The sequence below is a fragment of the Monodon monoceros genome, unplaced genomic scaffold, assembly GCF_005190385.1.
Source record: "Monodon monoceros isolate NGI ecotype Baffin Bay Population unplaced genomic scaffold, NGI_Narwhal_1 Super_Scaffold_2, whole genome shotgun sequence".
Taxonomy (NCBI): Eukaryota; Metazoa; Chordata; class Mammalia; order Artiodactyla; family Monodontidae; genus Monodon; species Monodon monoceros.
In genome coordinates, this window is record NW_021703776.1 from 56,258,311 (window position 1) to 56,276,915 (window position 18,605).

General features: G+C 37.2%; 1 protein-coding gene across 4 annotated transcripts in view; it reads right to left on the reverse strand.

The window, feature by feature from the left end:
- SKAP2 (src kinase associated phosphoprotein 2) overlaps positions 1 to 18,605 on the reverse strand; it is a 170,861-nt gene that overhangs the window by 3,284 nt on the left and 148,972 nt on the right. For all 4 annotated transcript variants that reach the window (XM_029233503.1, XM_029233505.1, XM_029233504.1 and 1 more), the window contains one exon: positions 13,310 to 13,422. In XM_029233503.1, the coding sequence (XP_029089336.1) occupies positions 13,310 to 13,422 (113 nt within the window). The remainder of the gene's footprint in view (positions 1 to 13,309; positions 13,423 to 18,605) is intronic.

Genomic DNA, 18,605 nt, shown 5'->3' on the forward strand with positions numbered 1-18,605 from the left:
ACACACACACACACACACACACACACACACACACACACACACACACACAGAGCCTGGGGGACACCTTTTAATATGCAAACACCAGTGTTAGAGGCTCCGAGGTCATAGCCAGGATCCTTAGGATACTATCTTTGCCTTCAAGGAGCTTTTCATCTAGCAAGGATAGACTTTTTTTTTTTTTCACAATAAACGACTTAATTCCTAGTTAAACTCATATGACCGAAAATGATTTAGGATGTAGAGGTATGCCCCTTCTTAGGAAAATCTAAAAATGAGTATAGACGTTTTAAACAGATAAATTAGACAACAAGGAAACACTACTAATGCTTCCCCCAACTGGCTTTCCAAAATAATTCACAAAAGGGCTCCTTTTCAAAAGCTTCCCAAAGGCATTTATTGTTCCTCTGGATTGATCACAAACTACATTAGGTAAAGGATGAATGGAAGGAATTTAAAGGCGGTATTAGATTCACCCTTACGGGGGAAGATCAATAGGAAATAAAAGTATCTCAAATTATAAAGGCAAAATATTAATCTAGCTGTAAAAAAAGACTGATTGATGAGTCACTTTTGAGTTTATTTTGCAGTGTGAGCTAACCCTGTGCCTCCTTTTCTTCCCTTTGCTCCACTGACAGACACACCACTGCTCTAGGCATAGTGAACACTGTACCCGGTCTCATTTGTCTGCCAGGCTGACTAATGTATTTTTATCTCAAATTTATTTATGTTTAGTGAGATACAAACAAAGTAAAATGAATTACAAGTTTCAAGAATAATATCTCCCAAAAGCAATACTCTGAAAAAGCACTGTAGGACCCAAATTTAATTTTTCATATAAGATAAATTTTTAAAATCAATCCCCAAAGTAATTCAATAGGCTATGATTTCCAACATCTGAGTCACAGATAAAGTGCATATGCATATCGAGTTACATGTGGGGAGGGAATGTTAATACCAGTACAGATTTCACATTTGTATTGATGACTAACCATGCTAGTGACCATCAGAAAGGAAAATAATACAATTTTTCCATACAAATGTAGCAACATTCCCAGGTGTGTATTGATATGTAGTCTATCAATAGAGAGATTACAAGATTAAAATCTATAAGTACTTTTTTAAACGATGGGATGTATCAGAATTAAGTTTTTCGTAAGAATAAGATGGAAGGAAAACGGGGGTGGTGGAGAAAGGCCTGATTCTAATGAGGGCACAGCTCTGGCTTATGAGGCAGTAGACTCAAGATTTTAAAAGTTTCCTGATAGTGTGAACTTAGTGGACAAAATTCTCTAAGCAACGAAAAGAGTCTGATGCCCAGAACTCAGTGAAGATGACTATAATCTATGTAGAATATATTTGTCAGAAGAAAATACCAACTTACTGAAAGCTATGATTAGTAACCATTATATCCTAATAGGTACCTAATAAAACCGCCCTTTTCAATTTTTTAAGGCAATGAATACAATTAGAGCCTAATGCTTAACAAAACAAATGTATTTCACCTTGCAGAGGCCAAAGGCCCACAATGTAAGATTTCAAAATGGATACTTAACAAAGTAAGTCTAAGTGTGAAAGCTCTTATCCAATGCCCATCTAAGATTTTATTCAGCTGATTATTTGGAAAGAGTAAAGGAACTAGGCCCCCAAAGTCTAGAAAAACAGAATACATTTAGTGAGAGGGCATATTATGACCCAAACCTGCTTTCAGAGAACAGCCTGCAATCTGGGTTTCAATGTTTAGATTCAAGTTACAAACCAGAAGGTTCATATTACTTTATAATATTCTGTTTTGAAATTATAATCTACACTCCAAATTAAGGGCATATTATTGTTCTCAAAAAGCTCATTCACATCCAAATTTAAGAAGCTGATTTCCAACAAATCACTTCAGCAAAGGACCAGTGACATACTTCACACAAGAGAAATTTGCATGACGGCAACTGAGAAGATTCATTAAACAGAAAGTACAGTAATAAACAGCAGAGGAGTTTATTCAGCTGTACACAAATCCCTTAAAAGTAACATTCTAGGAAAAAATTAAGTTTTAGGCTAAAATAATCTTAAATGTTTCACTAAATTAATTTAAAATAATTGAAAGGCGTATGAAATACACACCTCATAAAAGTACTCTAAAATATAACAGGTTTAAATCAGAAAAGAGTAAAAATAAAAAACCAGAATGCTTATTACTTTACATTCGTAAAGAATTCCATATAGCACTCCTGTGTGGAATTAAGAGGTAAGATAAAACATAGTGAGGTAAAAATCTAGTAGGCAAATTTATGGATTTACACTGCAGCCATTAGAGTATGTCAGCAAGACTGCAAACACAGAAGCTTTTACTTTTATCATTACTATCCTCTGTATGAGCCTCCTGAGCAACATGAATCCCAATTAAACCATTTGCAGCCTATAAATTGGAATGAAGATGCATCTTGGAGTACGGTATTCTAAACTCCAGCCTGGAGATTCAATAGCATACACACTTTCCTTTGGAGGAAGAAAATCTGCCTTCCATTGCCTTTCCCTGTTTGCTGCCCCCAAACAAATGTGATTATGAATGATGTATTACTTACAGCGGAAAATAATGCAATCCATACAATGTTGTCTCGCTGTCCACATACTCATTGTAGTATTGGTCTAAAAGTCACGGGTGGGTCATTAAAAAAAAAAAACAACCCTCACACCTTATCTTGTTAATAAACAAAAACTAAAGAGACAAAAGTCATATGAGGCTGCTATCTCAATCTCTGAAAGGTTAGGAAGCATCGTGTCATCTTGATGGCACACGAGATCTCAGGTACAAGAAGGTCTGCCATCTGGTATTCTTCACCCTACTCGGCTCTTAACGTCAACTGAAATGCTAACATAGGCAAGTGACTGTACTTCAGGAGGACTGATAAAATAATGAAGAGTCCTTTAATCTACAGGAAACCATTCTAGTCAATTTATAAGAAGTATTGCATCCCTTTGTAGGATGTGTAATTATTTTCTATTAATCATGTGCTGTAAAGCTACATTATGCAGTTATTCTGTTATCACTAGAGAGAGGCCTGCAGTCAGCTTCTGACAATGTTAGGTAATTACTAACACAAAGCTTCTTTCTCCTCCCGTAGCAATGCTATCAAGATCTAGAGGTGTAGTGATGCTTAGTGTATAAAAATAGTACTCAAAAGAAATTTAGTATCTGCAAAATGGATGGCTTCAAGGCAGTTAAAGAAGCAAGAAAGCTGAACTTGCCCAATAATTTGAGAAAACAATCATAAAGCAGCACTGAGCAGTTGTGGTCTAACTCCTCTGTTTTCAATTTTTAACATCATTAAAATAGTTTTTGTTTTATTTTATAGTTAAAGTTTTAGGCCTCAATGAATCATTATTAAGCAATAAATTAAAGTGATTATGTAAAAAGGCAGGAAAAAAAGGACTAGTTTTGATAAAGTGAAACAGAGACTTTATCCAACACAATAGCAAACGTATGTCTAGGTTTACTTACTAACTAAATCTTCTCTCTCTGCCAGTGTATTATTTTACACTTAAATAAGATGCCAACATTTACTTAAATCCTTTTCAGCACCACGATTCTCATTTCTCAAGTATGTTAATCCACTTTCTACAAACCATATGGTAAAAGAATGCTGCCTTAACAGAAACTTGAAACATTAGTAAGATTTTGTGATGTACCACCCCTTTCAGAAAGTAGTTACCAATCTGTTTGAAAGCAACAGGTGTTAGAAAGGTTAAAAGACTATATTACTTTCTCCAAAGGTATATCTGTACTTCAAAACATACCAGCCTTGTGCAGAAATAAAGGTAATTTTATTCACAAAATATAAACTACATTGAGTTTCAGAACCAGTGGACTTCACCATTGTTTTCCAACTATTCACTGTGATATTTTCAATTTTTCAAATTGTTCATAAACATTGTAGTAGCATGAAAACTAGATAACTATTAAAATATGGAAATACTTTCTTCAAGGCTACCTCTTCAATCTCTTCCTTTTTACTATCTCCAATTAGAAACTTTGTAAGAATCGTTTCTTATACATCCATCATTTCAAAAGTTGTCTTAAAATGCACAACAGGTACTTGACAACTTCGTTTTTTACTATTATTATCTACACTTTAACTGCTTGAATCTTAGTCTCCTAACTCATTCCTTAAATGAGGAAATGGACACTAACAATTTCTAAGATCCTCCCTGATGTTTGAATACCACCATCACGAACCTGCTTTACCACCTTAAGTCTCTTAGCATCTCATGGAAATCAACCTCACTACTTTATAATTTACTACGCAAGTGTGACTTTGAGTTACTCTAATTCAAAGAATTACTATTTTTTTCCTCCGTGCACTGTGCACTCCATTTTTAAAGCGAGAGAGACAAAAGACGAGCAAGGAAGGTGATAGTAAGAACTTAATTCCTGTAACAAATTTTAGTTTATATTCCAGAGTCAAGATACATTTAATTCAAATTTCTACACAGTCGCCATTTACAATGGTGTTAAGTAAAAACTGGTATGCAGACTGATGATCCTTAGGTATTGTTAGGCAAAGAAAGATCAAATCATGCTCAGTAGTGGGTGGCCTTGGTACTCAGTGTATTTCACCAACCAGTACATGACTGTTAACTGTTCTAGTTCAGACCTTCATCACCTCACCCTGGATCATTGCATCATCCACTCTGCCTCTCTGTACTTCCCGGAAACGGCCTTTGTCAGTTTACTCGGCTGCTCAGGAATGTACACTAGCCCCCCAATGCTTTAACTACAAACTCCTCTCACTGCTCTGGTCCCACAGCCCAACCTTCTGTGCTGCACTCATTCCTGCCTCTGTATGTGGCACTCCTTCCCCAAGGGGCATCTCCCCTCCCTCATCCAAAGCCTATCTAGTAACTAAGACTCGACTCAGGTTACCCAGCTTTCACGAATTTCTCTCTGAGTTATCTAATCCATACTTACATCTCCCATTTCAAGCTGAGTATTTATTCCTCAGTGGAGTTTATGTACTTCAGTTTTGTCCGTTCAACTAAAATAAAGTAGAAACTTACTGAGATCGTGGCAATGTCTTACACTCAAAACTGTATGCCCCACACTCCAGGATATGTAAAAGATGTTCAATAAATATGTACTTCATGATGAAACAAACATACTTTTTCTTCATTTTGGATGATGCACCAGATGACCCTCCTAAATGTTTTCTTAAGAAGGGTAATTTCCAATAGGAATATATTTTCTGTGTGTATATTGGACATACTTGAAGAATTTTAGTAATGACTAAACAAACATTTGTTCTGAAGTGTGTTTAGCTTCACAATATGAAGTGTGCTGTTCCTCGGCATGGCTGGCTGCGGCCCATCGCGTTTTCCAATGCGCTGTATAGCATACCTTGTCTAAAGAGCCTAAATTCCACTTGCAGAAAGAAAGATACCTGTCCCCTGAAGAACTGGGACCAAATAATTCTAGTTCTTCGAAGAAATGGCTTCAGTTGAATTTACTGTAAGTACGGAAGAGGTTAAGACAGAAGCCTGCAACGGCAGAAACAGTGTGGCAGGTCTAGGGGAAAATCTGCTAGTTTTTCAGCTGCTGCTTCTTACTCTTGTGATTATTTTCTCAGAAGGTTGAGGGTCTCCAGCTTGTTACTAACTAGGTATGTGACCTCGGGCAATCCCCAAGTTCTTTAGGGGTGATTTTTTTCTTTTACATTTATATCACTCTTTGAGACTCCACAATAATCCAGTTACGTACTTAACATAAATCAGGAAGTCTAATTATTATACATTTGGACCCTCACAGAATTACCTATATGAAATCTCTTGTTATATGTACTATAAATTTTTTGTTGTTGAGGGTAATATCTGCCACTGTTCTTATTATATAAAGTTGTTGAGGTCAGATAATCCGCGAAGATTCTAGAAATTCACGTGAGTTTTTTTTTTTTTTTTTTAAGTAGCCAGTGCTGGGAAAAGCCAAGCTTCCTCCTTTATGATTAAAAAGAATTATTAGCTCCTTGTCTCTCCCATTTTCAGTGTGGCTGCCAAGAAGCTCAGGAAGTTCAAGCGTAGAAACCCCATTGTCTTTTAAGGTCTCCAGAGGCAGTCCTTTTTTCCATTAGCCTTTTATTTATTTTTCCCCAATTATGTGGAGCCTCAAGATCTTCTCACCTATAAAGTGAAGAGCTAGCACTAAGGTTCCCCTACTTCTACGATTCTACCATTCTAAATTCCTTTAAGAAGTTCAGGATTATTTCCTTTTTTTTTTTTTAATGTAAATTTATTTATTTATTTTTGGCTGCGTTGGGTCTTCCTTACTGCGCGCAGGCTTTCTCTGGTTGTTGCAGAGCGTGGGCTCTAGGCTAGCGGGCTTTAGTAGTTGCAGCACGCAGGCTCAGTACTTGTGGCTTGCAGGCTCTAGAGCGCAGGCTCAGTAGTTGTGGCACATGGGCTCTAGAGTGCAGGCTCAGTAGCTGTGGCGCCGGGATTAATTGCTCCACGGCATGTGGGATCTTCCCGGATCGGGGCTCAAACCCATGTCCCCTGCATGGGCAGGCGGATTCTAACCACTGCGCCACCAGGGAAGTCCTAATTATTTCTTATTTTTAACTATATTTTCATAAACATATATTAAACATCTATCTGCCATAATGTTAGATATTGGGGATTCAAAACTACTTAAGACACAGTGTCTACCTCAAGGAATTGAGACAGGGAAACGAATAATCCTGGTCATGGCCCACTTAGGTATAGCAAAATGGAAAGAGAAAACCCTTTAGGGTCAGATCTGCGTTGATTCCAGGAGAAGGTGCTTCCTAGCTGGTATCCTCAGGTGATGTACATAATAAGCTTACTAAGCATCAGTTTTCTTACTTGCAAAATTATACTGATAGTACCATATCCTCTGTAGGGCTACCTTAAGAATCAGAGGAATGAAAGCACAATGAGTACCTAGAGCAAGATACCGTAGGTATGCAATAAATACTTTTTCATCCCCTCCCTCTGCCTTCCCACTAACTGGTGTAGCAAAATACCAGGGCAACAAAAAAACAGACCATTTTGGAGTGTACTATAAGGCAACCTGATTATTACGGGCTGTTCCAAAGGGAATCTGATCTTTAAAGAGATAAGAAAGGAGACACCTCAAAAGAGTGAGAATGTGCCATATATACATTGAGGGAGCTCTTGATTTTTTGGGGGGTGGGGTGGGGGGAGAGCAGAAGGGCATAAAAAAATCATGGATTTTTCAATTTAAGATTTTTTTTTTTTTTACTTACCAACATGGTGCTTTTCTTTAAGGTTGTTTTGGTTTGCTCCTGGAAAACCTTTGCTTACTCCATGCAGAATTAAACCATGTAGGCTCTGCAGCCATAGCAGCCCCTCCACTGCCACCTCTGTGTAACTTGCCTCTCTGACACTGCCTTCTGGTTTCTCCTTTACTTCTCAAGCCACTGCAGGGCCTCAGCCTGACAGCCTGTCTCCTGCAGGCACCTTCCCCTTTCATCTGTCAACATTTTCCTGGAATGCTCCCTCCAGTTTATGTAAGAGAAAATCGGGAAGTACTAGAGCATGGTTTTTGCAACTAGGTAACAAGAGGAGTCCCATGAGTGGAATGAGAACATCTTCTGACGTAATGCTGTTTCCATACACTGCTTATCACCACCAGGGAGAGGTTATAAGCATAGCATAGGTCTGCCCACTATGCTTCACCGTGGAAATTTAGCACAGAAACTAAATGCCGTCAGACCCAAACAACCGCAGTGACAAGTACAAACACTCCTCCTTCTTCCCAAAAGACTACAAGATGTGATAACATTTAGGGAACTAGCATAGTATCATCAAGGTATGTCCTATATTGAGGTGTCCTGGTTACTCTTCAGCAGGTGGTTTTGCTATATGTGGCACATGGGGTCAGATGGTCACAAAGGAAAAACTAAGAGAGCTAAAAAGGAACTCTGTATTTCCCTCTGCCAGTAGAGCTCAGCAAGACTTTCATTTTATTTGTTTTTCTGGTAAGTCTGAAGCCAAAAAAGCCTTAGTAACAGAATCTTTACATTTTCACAATGAGAAGCAAATGATCAGTGACAGTTACATTTCACCAATCACTGGAAAAAGTCACAGCTACAAAGGGAAGCAATGCTTGAAACTCCAAACAACACACACTAAAAAAATGCCCTTTTACTGTATATTAGTGAACACTGTCAACCCCCATTTCCTGTTTTTGACTTAATAAAAAATGTCTCAAAAAGCTGCAAAGCCCAAGTCACATGTGTCCTAGACTAGATGAAATATTCCAGGATTCTTAACTCTCTTATTTTTCTGTTAATAGCAGACAAGCAGCATGCCTCTTTCCTGCTGAAGCATAGCTCTTCTGTCATTAAGTCTCTAAAAATAATTTATTGCCTTAAAAGTAAGAATAGGAATGTGGTTAGCGATTTACTGGTGAGTACAGATTGAGAGATAAACTAATAGACAATGTAAATCCAGAGCAGCGAATAGAATAAAATAGCCAAAGAGCTATGTGGGACTATAATATGCCTGTAGCTATATAACCTGGATCCTGCCATGAAAATTATAAAACTCCATAAACACGGTTCTAGGACAATACTATTAACTATGATATTGTGTCCACGTTTAAGGTGGTAATAAAATTGAAATGCAAACCAGTAAAAGAATTTAGCATGATTTTAAACAACCTGATTCCTAAAAATATAAATAAATAAATAAAAACAAAAGATTTGCAATCTCAAATACGAATTGCCCCCATCAAATAAATCTGAAAGTAGGCCTTGTGTTTCATAATAACTTCACTAACAAGGCAGCGGTCATAAAAATCACATATTCCTGGAGACCTCCCTGGTGGCGCAGTGGTTAAGAATCCGCCTGTCAATGCAGGGGACTCAGGTTCGAGCCCTGGTCCGGGAAGATCCCACATGCCATGGAGCAACTAAGCCCATGCACCACAGCTACTGAGCCTGTGCTCTAGAGCCCACGTGCCACAACTACTGAGCCTGCATGCCACAACTACTGAAGCCCGCACGCCTAGAGCCCATGCTCCGCCACAAGAGAAGCCCCTGCAATGAGAAGCCCGTGCACCACAATGAAGAGTAGCTCCTGCTGTCCACAACTAGAGAAAGTCCCTGTGCGGCAATGACGACCCAACGCAGCCAAAAAGAAATTAAAAAAAAAAAAAGGTAATTGTACCTTGCTTAAAAAAAAAAAATCACATATTTCACTTTCATCCATTCCTATAAATACCTTCCATCTTTGGGTGGGGGGGCGGAATTTCTAAATCTCCACTGAACTACTGAAGTATATAAAATGTTTTAACACATAAAAAAACAGCAGCAATGTTATATGAAAAGACCTGTAAGCAAAAAGTTACAGGCTTGCATTTTTAGGCAAGTAGTATTTAGATTTATTATTAGTAAGGTTCAAAGGTTAAAACTAAGAAAATGCCAGACACTTTGAAGGAGGGGCTAGCTCAGCCAGGGGTCACATGGCAGCTGCTAATTGGAAAATGTTAAAAAGGGAAGGGGAAGGGCAGGGTAGCTGCCTTCTCTTACTTCTTTATTGTAACATTTGATTTTCACTAAAAAAAAAAAAAAGAAAAGAAAAAAGTAAAGAAAGAAAGAAAAGCTAAGATCTGTATAACTCAAAAGAAGCTTAAAATAAATAAATCACCCCCAGGCAGACTGAGCACAGCTGACACCCTATCAAGGCTTCCTTGCAAAAATAGAAAAAAAAGACTGAATTTTAAAATCAAACTATATTTCTATAGTGAATTTTAATACAGAGAGCCTAATCATCAAACTAGCTAAATCTTTTTGTCATTATATTTACAAAATTAAAATATTCTTTATTATAGTACGTGCCATTTTATTTCTTGATTTGTCTAAAGGTTTATTTATATTGAAAAGAATGTATCTCTTCTTAAACTATCTTGTGTTGCCTTTTTTTAAAAGATTATTTTCAGAACTAACAAGCTTCTAGAAGGTAACTCAAATCAACAATAATTAAATACTGCAAACTATAGATCAGTTAATTATAAAAAGCAAGTTGTGTTTCTTTGAAATCTTTTAAATGGCATTTTTTATTAGAAAAGTTGTGGCACTAATTTTTTTTTTTACTAAGTACACATTTTTTATGTCTCTATAAATACTGTTAGACTCCTTAAAATGCATTTTTCCTTAAGTATACAATTTTTACATTTAATTCAGAATGATGAAAAGAATTTTCATGATTAATGCTTATACTTCATTGACATGAGATAGGAAAGTAATAACCCATAGCTAAATTTAAAGTTGGATTTATGACATCATTTTGATTGTGCACATTAGCTGCAATTACCTGCACCACTCATTCTGAGCCACTAGATGGTGTAAAAAATAAATTTAAACGGTAAATTTTCATTCCATCACCATGGAATCTAAATATAACTCTGAGAAAGATTAAACAAATTTCTAGGCATATAACAAAGCTAGTGATTTCTATATTTATTGCACTTAAAAAAAAACAATCAATACATAGCATCAGCTCTGCCTTGATCTAGAAACAAGTCCTTTTGAGCAATTCTTTGCTCTCTTCTTCTAAGGGCCTTGAGTTCTGAATTTATAATGATACTCATCATTCAAACTGCTGTCATCATTCACATATTAAATAAATGTATGATATTAAATTATGATCTATGTTTGCCAACATTTTTATAAAAACTGTAAGACCAAGCAAATATAAAATTAAAGAATCACCAGAGGTTCCTATCTGAACTCACCCAAAGCCAAGGGGGGAAGTAAGAGTCTTCATAAATATATGCTGACTCCCAAAGCAACCTGACAACAAATAGCCAAGATGCTCATCAACGGCCCAGAATTTGTCCAAATTCCATCAAGAGAAAACTGTCTTTCTTTCACCCTCACTAAGATCAGCCTGGTTGATTCTACTAGGTCCGCAGCTGGGTAAATATGGGTATTTACTCATCCAGCCAATGGTGATAATGTGCTAACAAAGCCTTCTCTCTTCTTTTAAAAACCAAAATGAGCTCCAGATAAAATGCCCATCTCTAGAAGGCCTCTCATGAAATGCTGCCGGTGGAAATTTAAACCTTGTGAAAGGTTGATAAAGGAAGTATTTTCAGGCAGCCCATACCCAAATAACAGCATTTAGACATTTTAGATAGGAGTATATTCTTCCTATGAGGTGGATTACCACCCTTAGCTCCACAACAGGCTTCACATATAAAATTACAGTCACCACAAAACAGGTTTCGGAGAAAAGGAATGACTTCCCCCAGAATCCTAGAAATATGATACACACCTATGATTGTACTTTCAATTTCATATTTACAGAAAATGATTTTCTGAGGCAATGGCAGAAATAAGACAAGCCTATGGGAACGCTGCTTGCACCACAGCCTGTCCCAGAGGCTGGTACTCTGAGGCTTTCAGCAACAAAGACAACTTGAAAAAAACAAAAAAACAAAAAAACAAAGACAACTTGATTCATAAAGAAGGTTTCAAGAACAAACCCACATGGGCTTCGTAAGTTTCATATTTTACCATACAAACATACTGGCTACATGCCATTTATCCCTATAGTCTGAAGTTCCAAGTGGAAGCTAATCAACCTTTTAATTTTATATGCAATTTTACACACAATTTAATTTTATGCAGCTAAACTGGTGAAAGAAACTGTGAGCTAAGTAAATTTGAGGAATGATTCCAAGAAAGTTTCTTTTCAAGAACTGAAACTAATCAGTTTGTTTTCTATATTAAGTAACTGACTCAAAAAGCTGTCATTTTAACACAGGACTATTGAATGCTCTGTAACAGGCTTAATCCAAGAGTTGTGATATGGCTATCTATAGCTTCCAAGAACTGAAAGTATCTTTCTAAAAAAAAAAAAAAAAAAAAAAATACACTAGCGAGCAGAGGACTGAGAAATAAGGGACAAGTCTTATTTGGGCACCTCAACCAGCAATGATCACAGTTGGCTGTATTTACTTACTATTTTCCTCCAATCTACAAGGGCTTATCTCTCTCTTTTTTTGGATTCCTGGTGCCTAGAATGGGCCCCTGCACATTTTAGGCACTTTACGACAGTTACAAATTAAATACAAGTAAGGAAAGAAGGGGGAGGGGGGAAGAAGAGAGGGAAAAAGGAAGGAAGATAGATACAGGCATAAGAAAAAAATAGAGCAGAAAGCTCTGATCTGGGAGTCAAAACACCTTGTTAAGTACTGGCTCTGGCACTTTCTTGACCCAAATTCCCTTATCTGTAAAACCAAGGATAGACAGATGAGCCCTAAGATCTCTCACTCCAATGTTCTATGATTTTCTGTATATGATTTTATGTACCAGTCAACTAGTGTTTAAATTCAATTAAGTGACCTTATTTCCAAATACTCTTCTGTATCTAATAAGTCATATCATCTTTCTGAATAAGTCATAATCTTTCCAAAATATCTCTCTAATCAACAAAGCACATTAAACTCCTAGACTTATGATTTATGTAACATTTCTTTACTTATACTTAAATAGTCTCCATACATCATTTGTTTCTAATGTGGCCTCATGAAGTAGACTGAGGGAGATATTTTTTAACGCCCATATTACAGTAGGCAAAGTTAAAATATGAAAGTTAAAGGAGCTCATGCATGTCATTAGAAGTATAATCAATTAAGAATCTTGACTTTTAGATTTAAGGCCAGAAGCATTTTGAATAATCCAGTATCTTAAGAGGCAGAAACAATGATTTTGTATATCTAAGGATGAGTTCATAGCAATATACTTTGCTATTATGTTTACAAATACAATTATGTTAAACTTAAAAAAAAATACCTAAACCTGTCTGAATAGAAAAGTATTGCTTTTAAATTGCCGGAACACCCGATGTATTTACATAAAGATGAAAAACTTGTTCTATAAACACAGTGTTACCAGTAGTGAATGGCAGACAAAATCAGAATAAGCACACAGAAGAATAAAAAGGAAGAGGAAAGAAAAACATAATAAATAACCTAATACCTTACAATGTTAACTTTCACATAAGTATATTGTTTCTGGAGAAGGCAGTGTGTGGATGTGAGCCAAAGGCTGAAGTGATAGGTAAACACACTGTTAAGTTGAATCCTGTTATCTGATTGTGTTTAAAATTTGATTATATTTCACTTGACAAAATAATTATTGTGAACTCCCAATTGTTAACAAGGACCTAGAAGAATTCCAATTGGCATTTTTCCCCTAGTGTTGTAGATCCAAATGCATAAAAATGCAGCTTCGTATTCATGCTTTACAGTTGTCATTTTGGGGTATCTGCTTACCTTGCTAAGAATGTAAATCACATCACCACGTTTAAATGACAATTCATCAGAAAGAGCTCCTGTGCAGTCCCACAAACCCTGGTAAAAATTAGCATAATCGGTGCTTTTATCTCCTAGGAAGAAGAAAGAGAAAAGAGTTAGAGCTTTCATGTAATGGGCCCTCACTTAAAAATGAACAAATAGCAATTAAAGGGCCACTCCAAACCACCAAAAAACAGTCGAAAAAAATTCTGTCCTCATTCAAAGAACACTTTATAACATCCACACAAGAATCCTACTTCTTGCTGTCATCTAATTAAGGACCATTTTCAAAAAGATCTAATTTTGAATGTCTTTTCTTTCCTCTCTCCTTTTCTTGTTTTTACCTAAAACTTGTAATTGCAACATGTTTCTTCAAACCAGCACCTAAGTTACTTACCACTTATTTTCTATAACAAACCTAAGCCCACTTGCAACCTGTTTTGAAGATGAGTCAGCCTCCCTGTATAATGAGCAATATCCATGTGATGTGATAAACACGTTGTGAAATAAGCACCGTACAGAATTTAGGACACATCATAAAAATAATAATAATAAAGGAGCTAAGGTACAAATATAACCAAACGAGGTAACAAAAAAACTTTTTGAAATTTAAACTTAAAAAAAAAAAAAAGCATCAATGGCATATATATATATTTTTGATATGGATCATTTTTATAGTCTTTATTGAATTTGTTACAATATTGCTTCTGCTTTTTTTATGTTTTGTTTTTCTGGTCACGAGGCATGTGGGATCTTAGCTCCCCGGACCAGGGATCAAACCTGCACCCCCTGCATTGGAAGGCGAAGTCTTAACCCATGGACCGCCAGGGAAGTCCCTAAATTTAAACTTTTTCAAAACATAAAGCTGGTTAAAGGAAGAGAATAAAATGAAAGTAATCTAAAGGATAATTTCAGCTCTTATCTTTAGGGACTTTTGTACCCAAAGCCTCTCAAAGTTATTTCTAAAATATTTTAGCAACTTTGAAACTGCCAGTGCTAAAGCTGCATTTTCCAAGATTTCTGTCAGCCCTAGTTTAGGACATTAGGCTCTGAATAAACATGCAACATACACTGCAGTTATCAGCTCATCCTTCTAACAGCATAAGCACAATGGATGTGATGTGTTCAAACTGCCATACAGACCATTAACTGATTGATTATTTAGCGCTCTCCGCTCTATAATACCACAATAAACCGGGTAATAAATGCTTTGTCACTTATACAATGTGGGTCGCCTGAAACACAGCACAGAGTTAAATACACTGGCTGCTTTTGTTACACTGAGAACTGTTTCCTGTTTTTAATTTCATGATAATTGAGTTTTGATGAGTTAATGCAAAAAGAATGCAAGCAATATCAATAAGATGTCCCTGTATTCACTAACCAGGCAGAACATACACGTGCTGACAACTTCCATCATTGGAATGTCATCTTTGAATTCTGAGGGGATAACTGTGGAGACACATGCTGGATCAGGGTTGTCATCTTAGTTTTGTTATATGGCTCTCAAACAGCAGGCTCCTTGGCAAGTCTAACACAACCGGTCACATTAGCGTGTCAGGAGGGCGTTCATCTTATTACACATAGCTTGTGATTTACTCAAAGTGTTAGGTTTATTAGAAATTTAAAAAATTCTCTTTAGTATCTGAAACATTTTTTTAAAGCCAAAAAGAAAATCTGAATAATATGGAGTCTGACTATTTAAGAAGACGCGACTTTTCCATTATACTTTTAAGAAAATAAACAAGGACAATCCTCCTACTAAAGTTTTTCCGCTTGTTTTCTAAGAACTCAAAAAAAGAGGGGGGACGGGGGAAAGGAAGGATAGAAGGAGGGAGGGAGACAGAGAGACAGACACCTTATTGACTTTTCCACTGTAGCATTTGAACACTCATCACAGAAGCTAGCAGGGATGTACACAAGCCTGGGAATCCAACCAAGAACTAACAATGCTTGTGGCCACCCTTCATTACATTTTCCCCTCAAAGCATATATTATGGAAATTCTATGAATGGACACTAGAGGGCACTCTGGCTGGACAGATTTCTCCAAACATTGTCAAATTTTTCTAAGAAAAAAATTACTTAATAATGAAGTGAATGATTTCCTTTAAAAACCACTTATTTAGACAAATAGGGATTTAGAAGTTGAAACATTCTAGTCAGATTAAATCAACTGCTAACTGGGTCAAATGTTGTGCCCCATGCAGTCCGTCAGTGTCAGTTTAAAAGTCAAGGAATTAGAGCAAAGAGAGGATGACATCATTTCACACGCAAGGCCCTCCCCCATAGTCACTGGCCAGGAGGTAAAAGGATCTAAATAGCTGGTTTCCCCAGTCGAGGCTCCTGTGTGTTCCCCATGCTGCTCAGCCTTAGGCGTGATCCTAAAAGGCTGAAGAAAGAAAACCTGGGTTAAAAACTAGAGAAGTTTTGGCTTAGCTGAAGCATCCCAGTGGGTTCTGTAGCTGTTCAGCCTACTGCTTACTCTTTTCTTTTTCAGATTCTCTCACAATAGTTTTTCACTCAGTAGATTTTCAAACGCAGGGGAGAGGGAACAAGGAAGAGGAAAGTGTATGGTGATTTCTAACACATAATCCATATCACTTTGGGGGTCTCTCCTCCCCTCGATGCGCTTAGTGAAACTCCCATTAACACTAATGGGAGTTACAGGAGCACAGGAGGGGAAGAGAGACCCCAACCGTGTGCAAGATGCATCTCTCCCTAGATGTGCATCATGGGCATTTCATTAAATCTCACTGCTGTAAAAAGTCAACAGAGCTAGTGATCTGGCAGTCCTGGGAACAAGATGCATTTTCTACTGTGCTTTCTGCAGTCTTGATGATGATGTTACCCAAAGACCAACCTCATTCCTGTGTCCCATATGTGAGCCCTGTTAAAGAACAGTAAGTTGTTTATGTCACATGGCTACCTACCTGTACACACAAATTGACTATTCTATTTCACCATGCAATATTAGTTATGATGTAGAACAGCGGTCCCCAACCTTTTTGGCACCAGGGACCGGTTTCATGGAGGACAATTTTTCCACGGACGGGGGTTGGTGGAGCGCGGGGTGGGGGGGATCGTGGGAATGGTTCAGGCAGTAACGCGAGCGATGGGGAGGGGCACATGAAGCTTCGCTCGCTCGCCCACCGCTCACCTCCTGCTGTGCGGCCCGGTTCCTAACAAGCTGCGGACCGGTACCGGTCCGCGGCCCCGGGAGTTAGAGACCCCTGATGTAGAAGAATCACAACGGGGGAGAAAACCTGGCAGTCTATGTTCATTAGCCTTAGTCTCCTTCGGAAAGTAATGTCAAAATTCTTAAAATGAATTCCAGACATAAAAATTAAGAATTATCTTGTTCCTCAGAGAGCAGTAAGCTCCTCTGGTTTACTTTTCTAAATTTTAAGTGTGTCTAAACATACACAAAAAAATATGCATCGATATCCTTGGAAGCACTGTGGGTTCACAGAAGTTAACACTGTTCATTTATACACTGAAAAAATAATCCCTGTGAGATGTGTTTTTTAAAAACAACAACAACAAAAAAATGGGATGGAGCATAATGTCATAAACCACCAATAAGCTTACATTCTGAATACAAATTAAATCGGTTTAGTTGTCTTTATTATATGAATTAATTTTCCTATTCTATCCACACCGTGATCCATGTTTTCAAAATTATCAAAAAAAATCATCTCATTATGTTTCTTGTCCTAAGAAGCATATATGGTTAAAAAAGAAGGTAAAGAAACAAAGAAAATAACATTCTAAATTAGCTGGCTTGTGAAAGATTTAAACAATGTATTTGTTCTTGTAAGTTAAACATGCAAAAACAGATCACTGAGCAAGAAAAACAGAATTGTTATGAAAGTACAAGCTAAACATTGGAGATATTGACTTCTGCAAAAATGAAAAGATTTTTAAAACATGATGACAATGGGTAAAACACAATAATAAGATAATGGAGAATCTCTCCTTGGGTAATGTTATAGGTGTAAAAACTATTTTAGGAACGTAAGCATATTGTATAATGTTCAAGAAAATCAAATGGAATCTTTATTTTTTATATGCAAGCTACGTAAGCTTAAACATGAAATAACTTGTAAGAAATACATGCTTAATTTTGTTTCTGCTTATATATTTTACATTAGAGTAGTCTGAAAAAAGAATTTTTCCTTTAGTAAAATCAGTCAACGTGAAAAATATAGCATTCTTGAGTAAGGTTAGAAGTTCACATCATGTGAAACTCAGCGAGACAGTAATACCCTTGTCAACTCACTGCCCTGCACAGCAAACAAACTTCTAATGTTACATCTTTGACAGCCTGGGGAGAGCAAAGGTCACTGGTATGCAAAAGCATTAAAACTGTTGCTTGAAAAGAACTTCACGTCACTAAAGATAAGAATTATTGCAGTGCTTTATAGCAATTGCATGAAAAGGTAGATCCCCTTATTGCATTCCTTTGAGGAAAAACTGATTTGTTCTTCCTTCCCTCAAAGGCAAAAATTTGGGAGATAGTTACTTTAAAAGGGTTTTGGAAAAACACAATTGTTTTAGGCCAAAACACTCATATTTGTGGAAAGAAGATTTGTATGTGTCCACCTTCTATACCTGCACAGAAATTAAAAAAAAAAGAAAACGACATGCTTTTGGCAGAAGCTTTATGATAATAACAAAACGTATGTACTTAAAACTGCCAGTGAACATTGTCCTCAAGGCTTTGCTCAGCCTTGGTGTTTATAGTTGCATCTAATGACTTGTTCCTCACTTCCCTTCTGAAAAAAGCAAACCCAAACCTTTTGCAGCAACCTGCTCCTGCTTTCCTGTCCAGGTCCGGAAATCAGGCCTCTGTTTCCTTTCTACATGCCACAGTAGGAAGGACTCGGGAAGCCTACTTCCTGAACACACACTGCTTGACCACCCTGCCCCTGACAGCTTGAAAGAGTGATGTATGGACATATCAGAGAGGGGAGGTGACCCCCAACTATAGCTCTTTGCAGAACATGGGATGATATGGCAGACCTTGCCCCAGCTGACATGTGGCTATGAAGAGGTGTAAAGTCCTGATAAGAAGGCAGTCCTTCTCTTCTTTCTGTGTAAAATAATTGCTGGTTTATCAAAACTAACCTCATGCTTGCACTACAGATACGGTTTATCTCCTGCTATTTGGAAATAACAAGAAGCAAGAGAAGTTGTCTTTATCATGTGATTCCGTACACAGCACGTGCAATTATTTTTCCAGTCTTAGTCATAATTAGTACCTGGGGCCACGT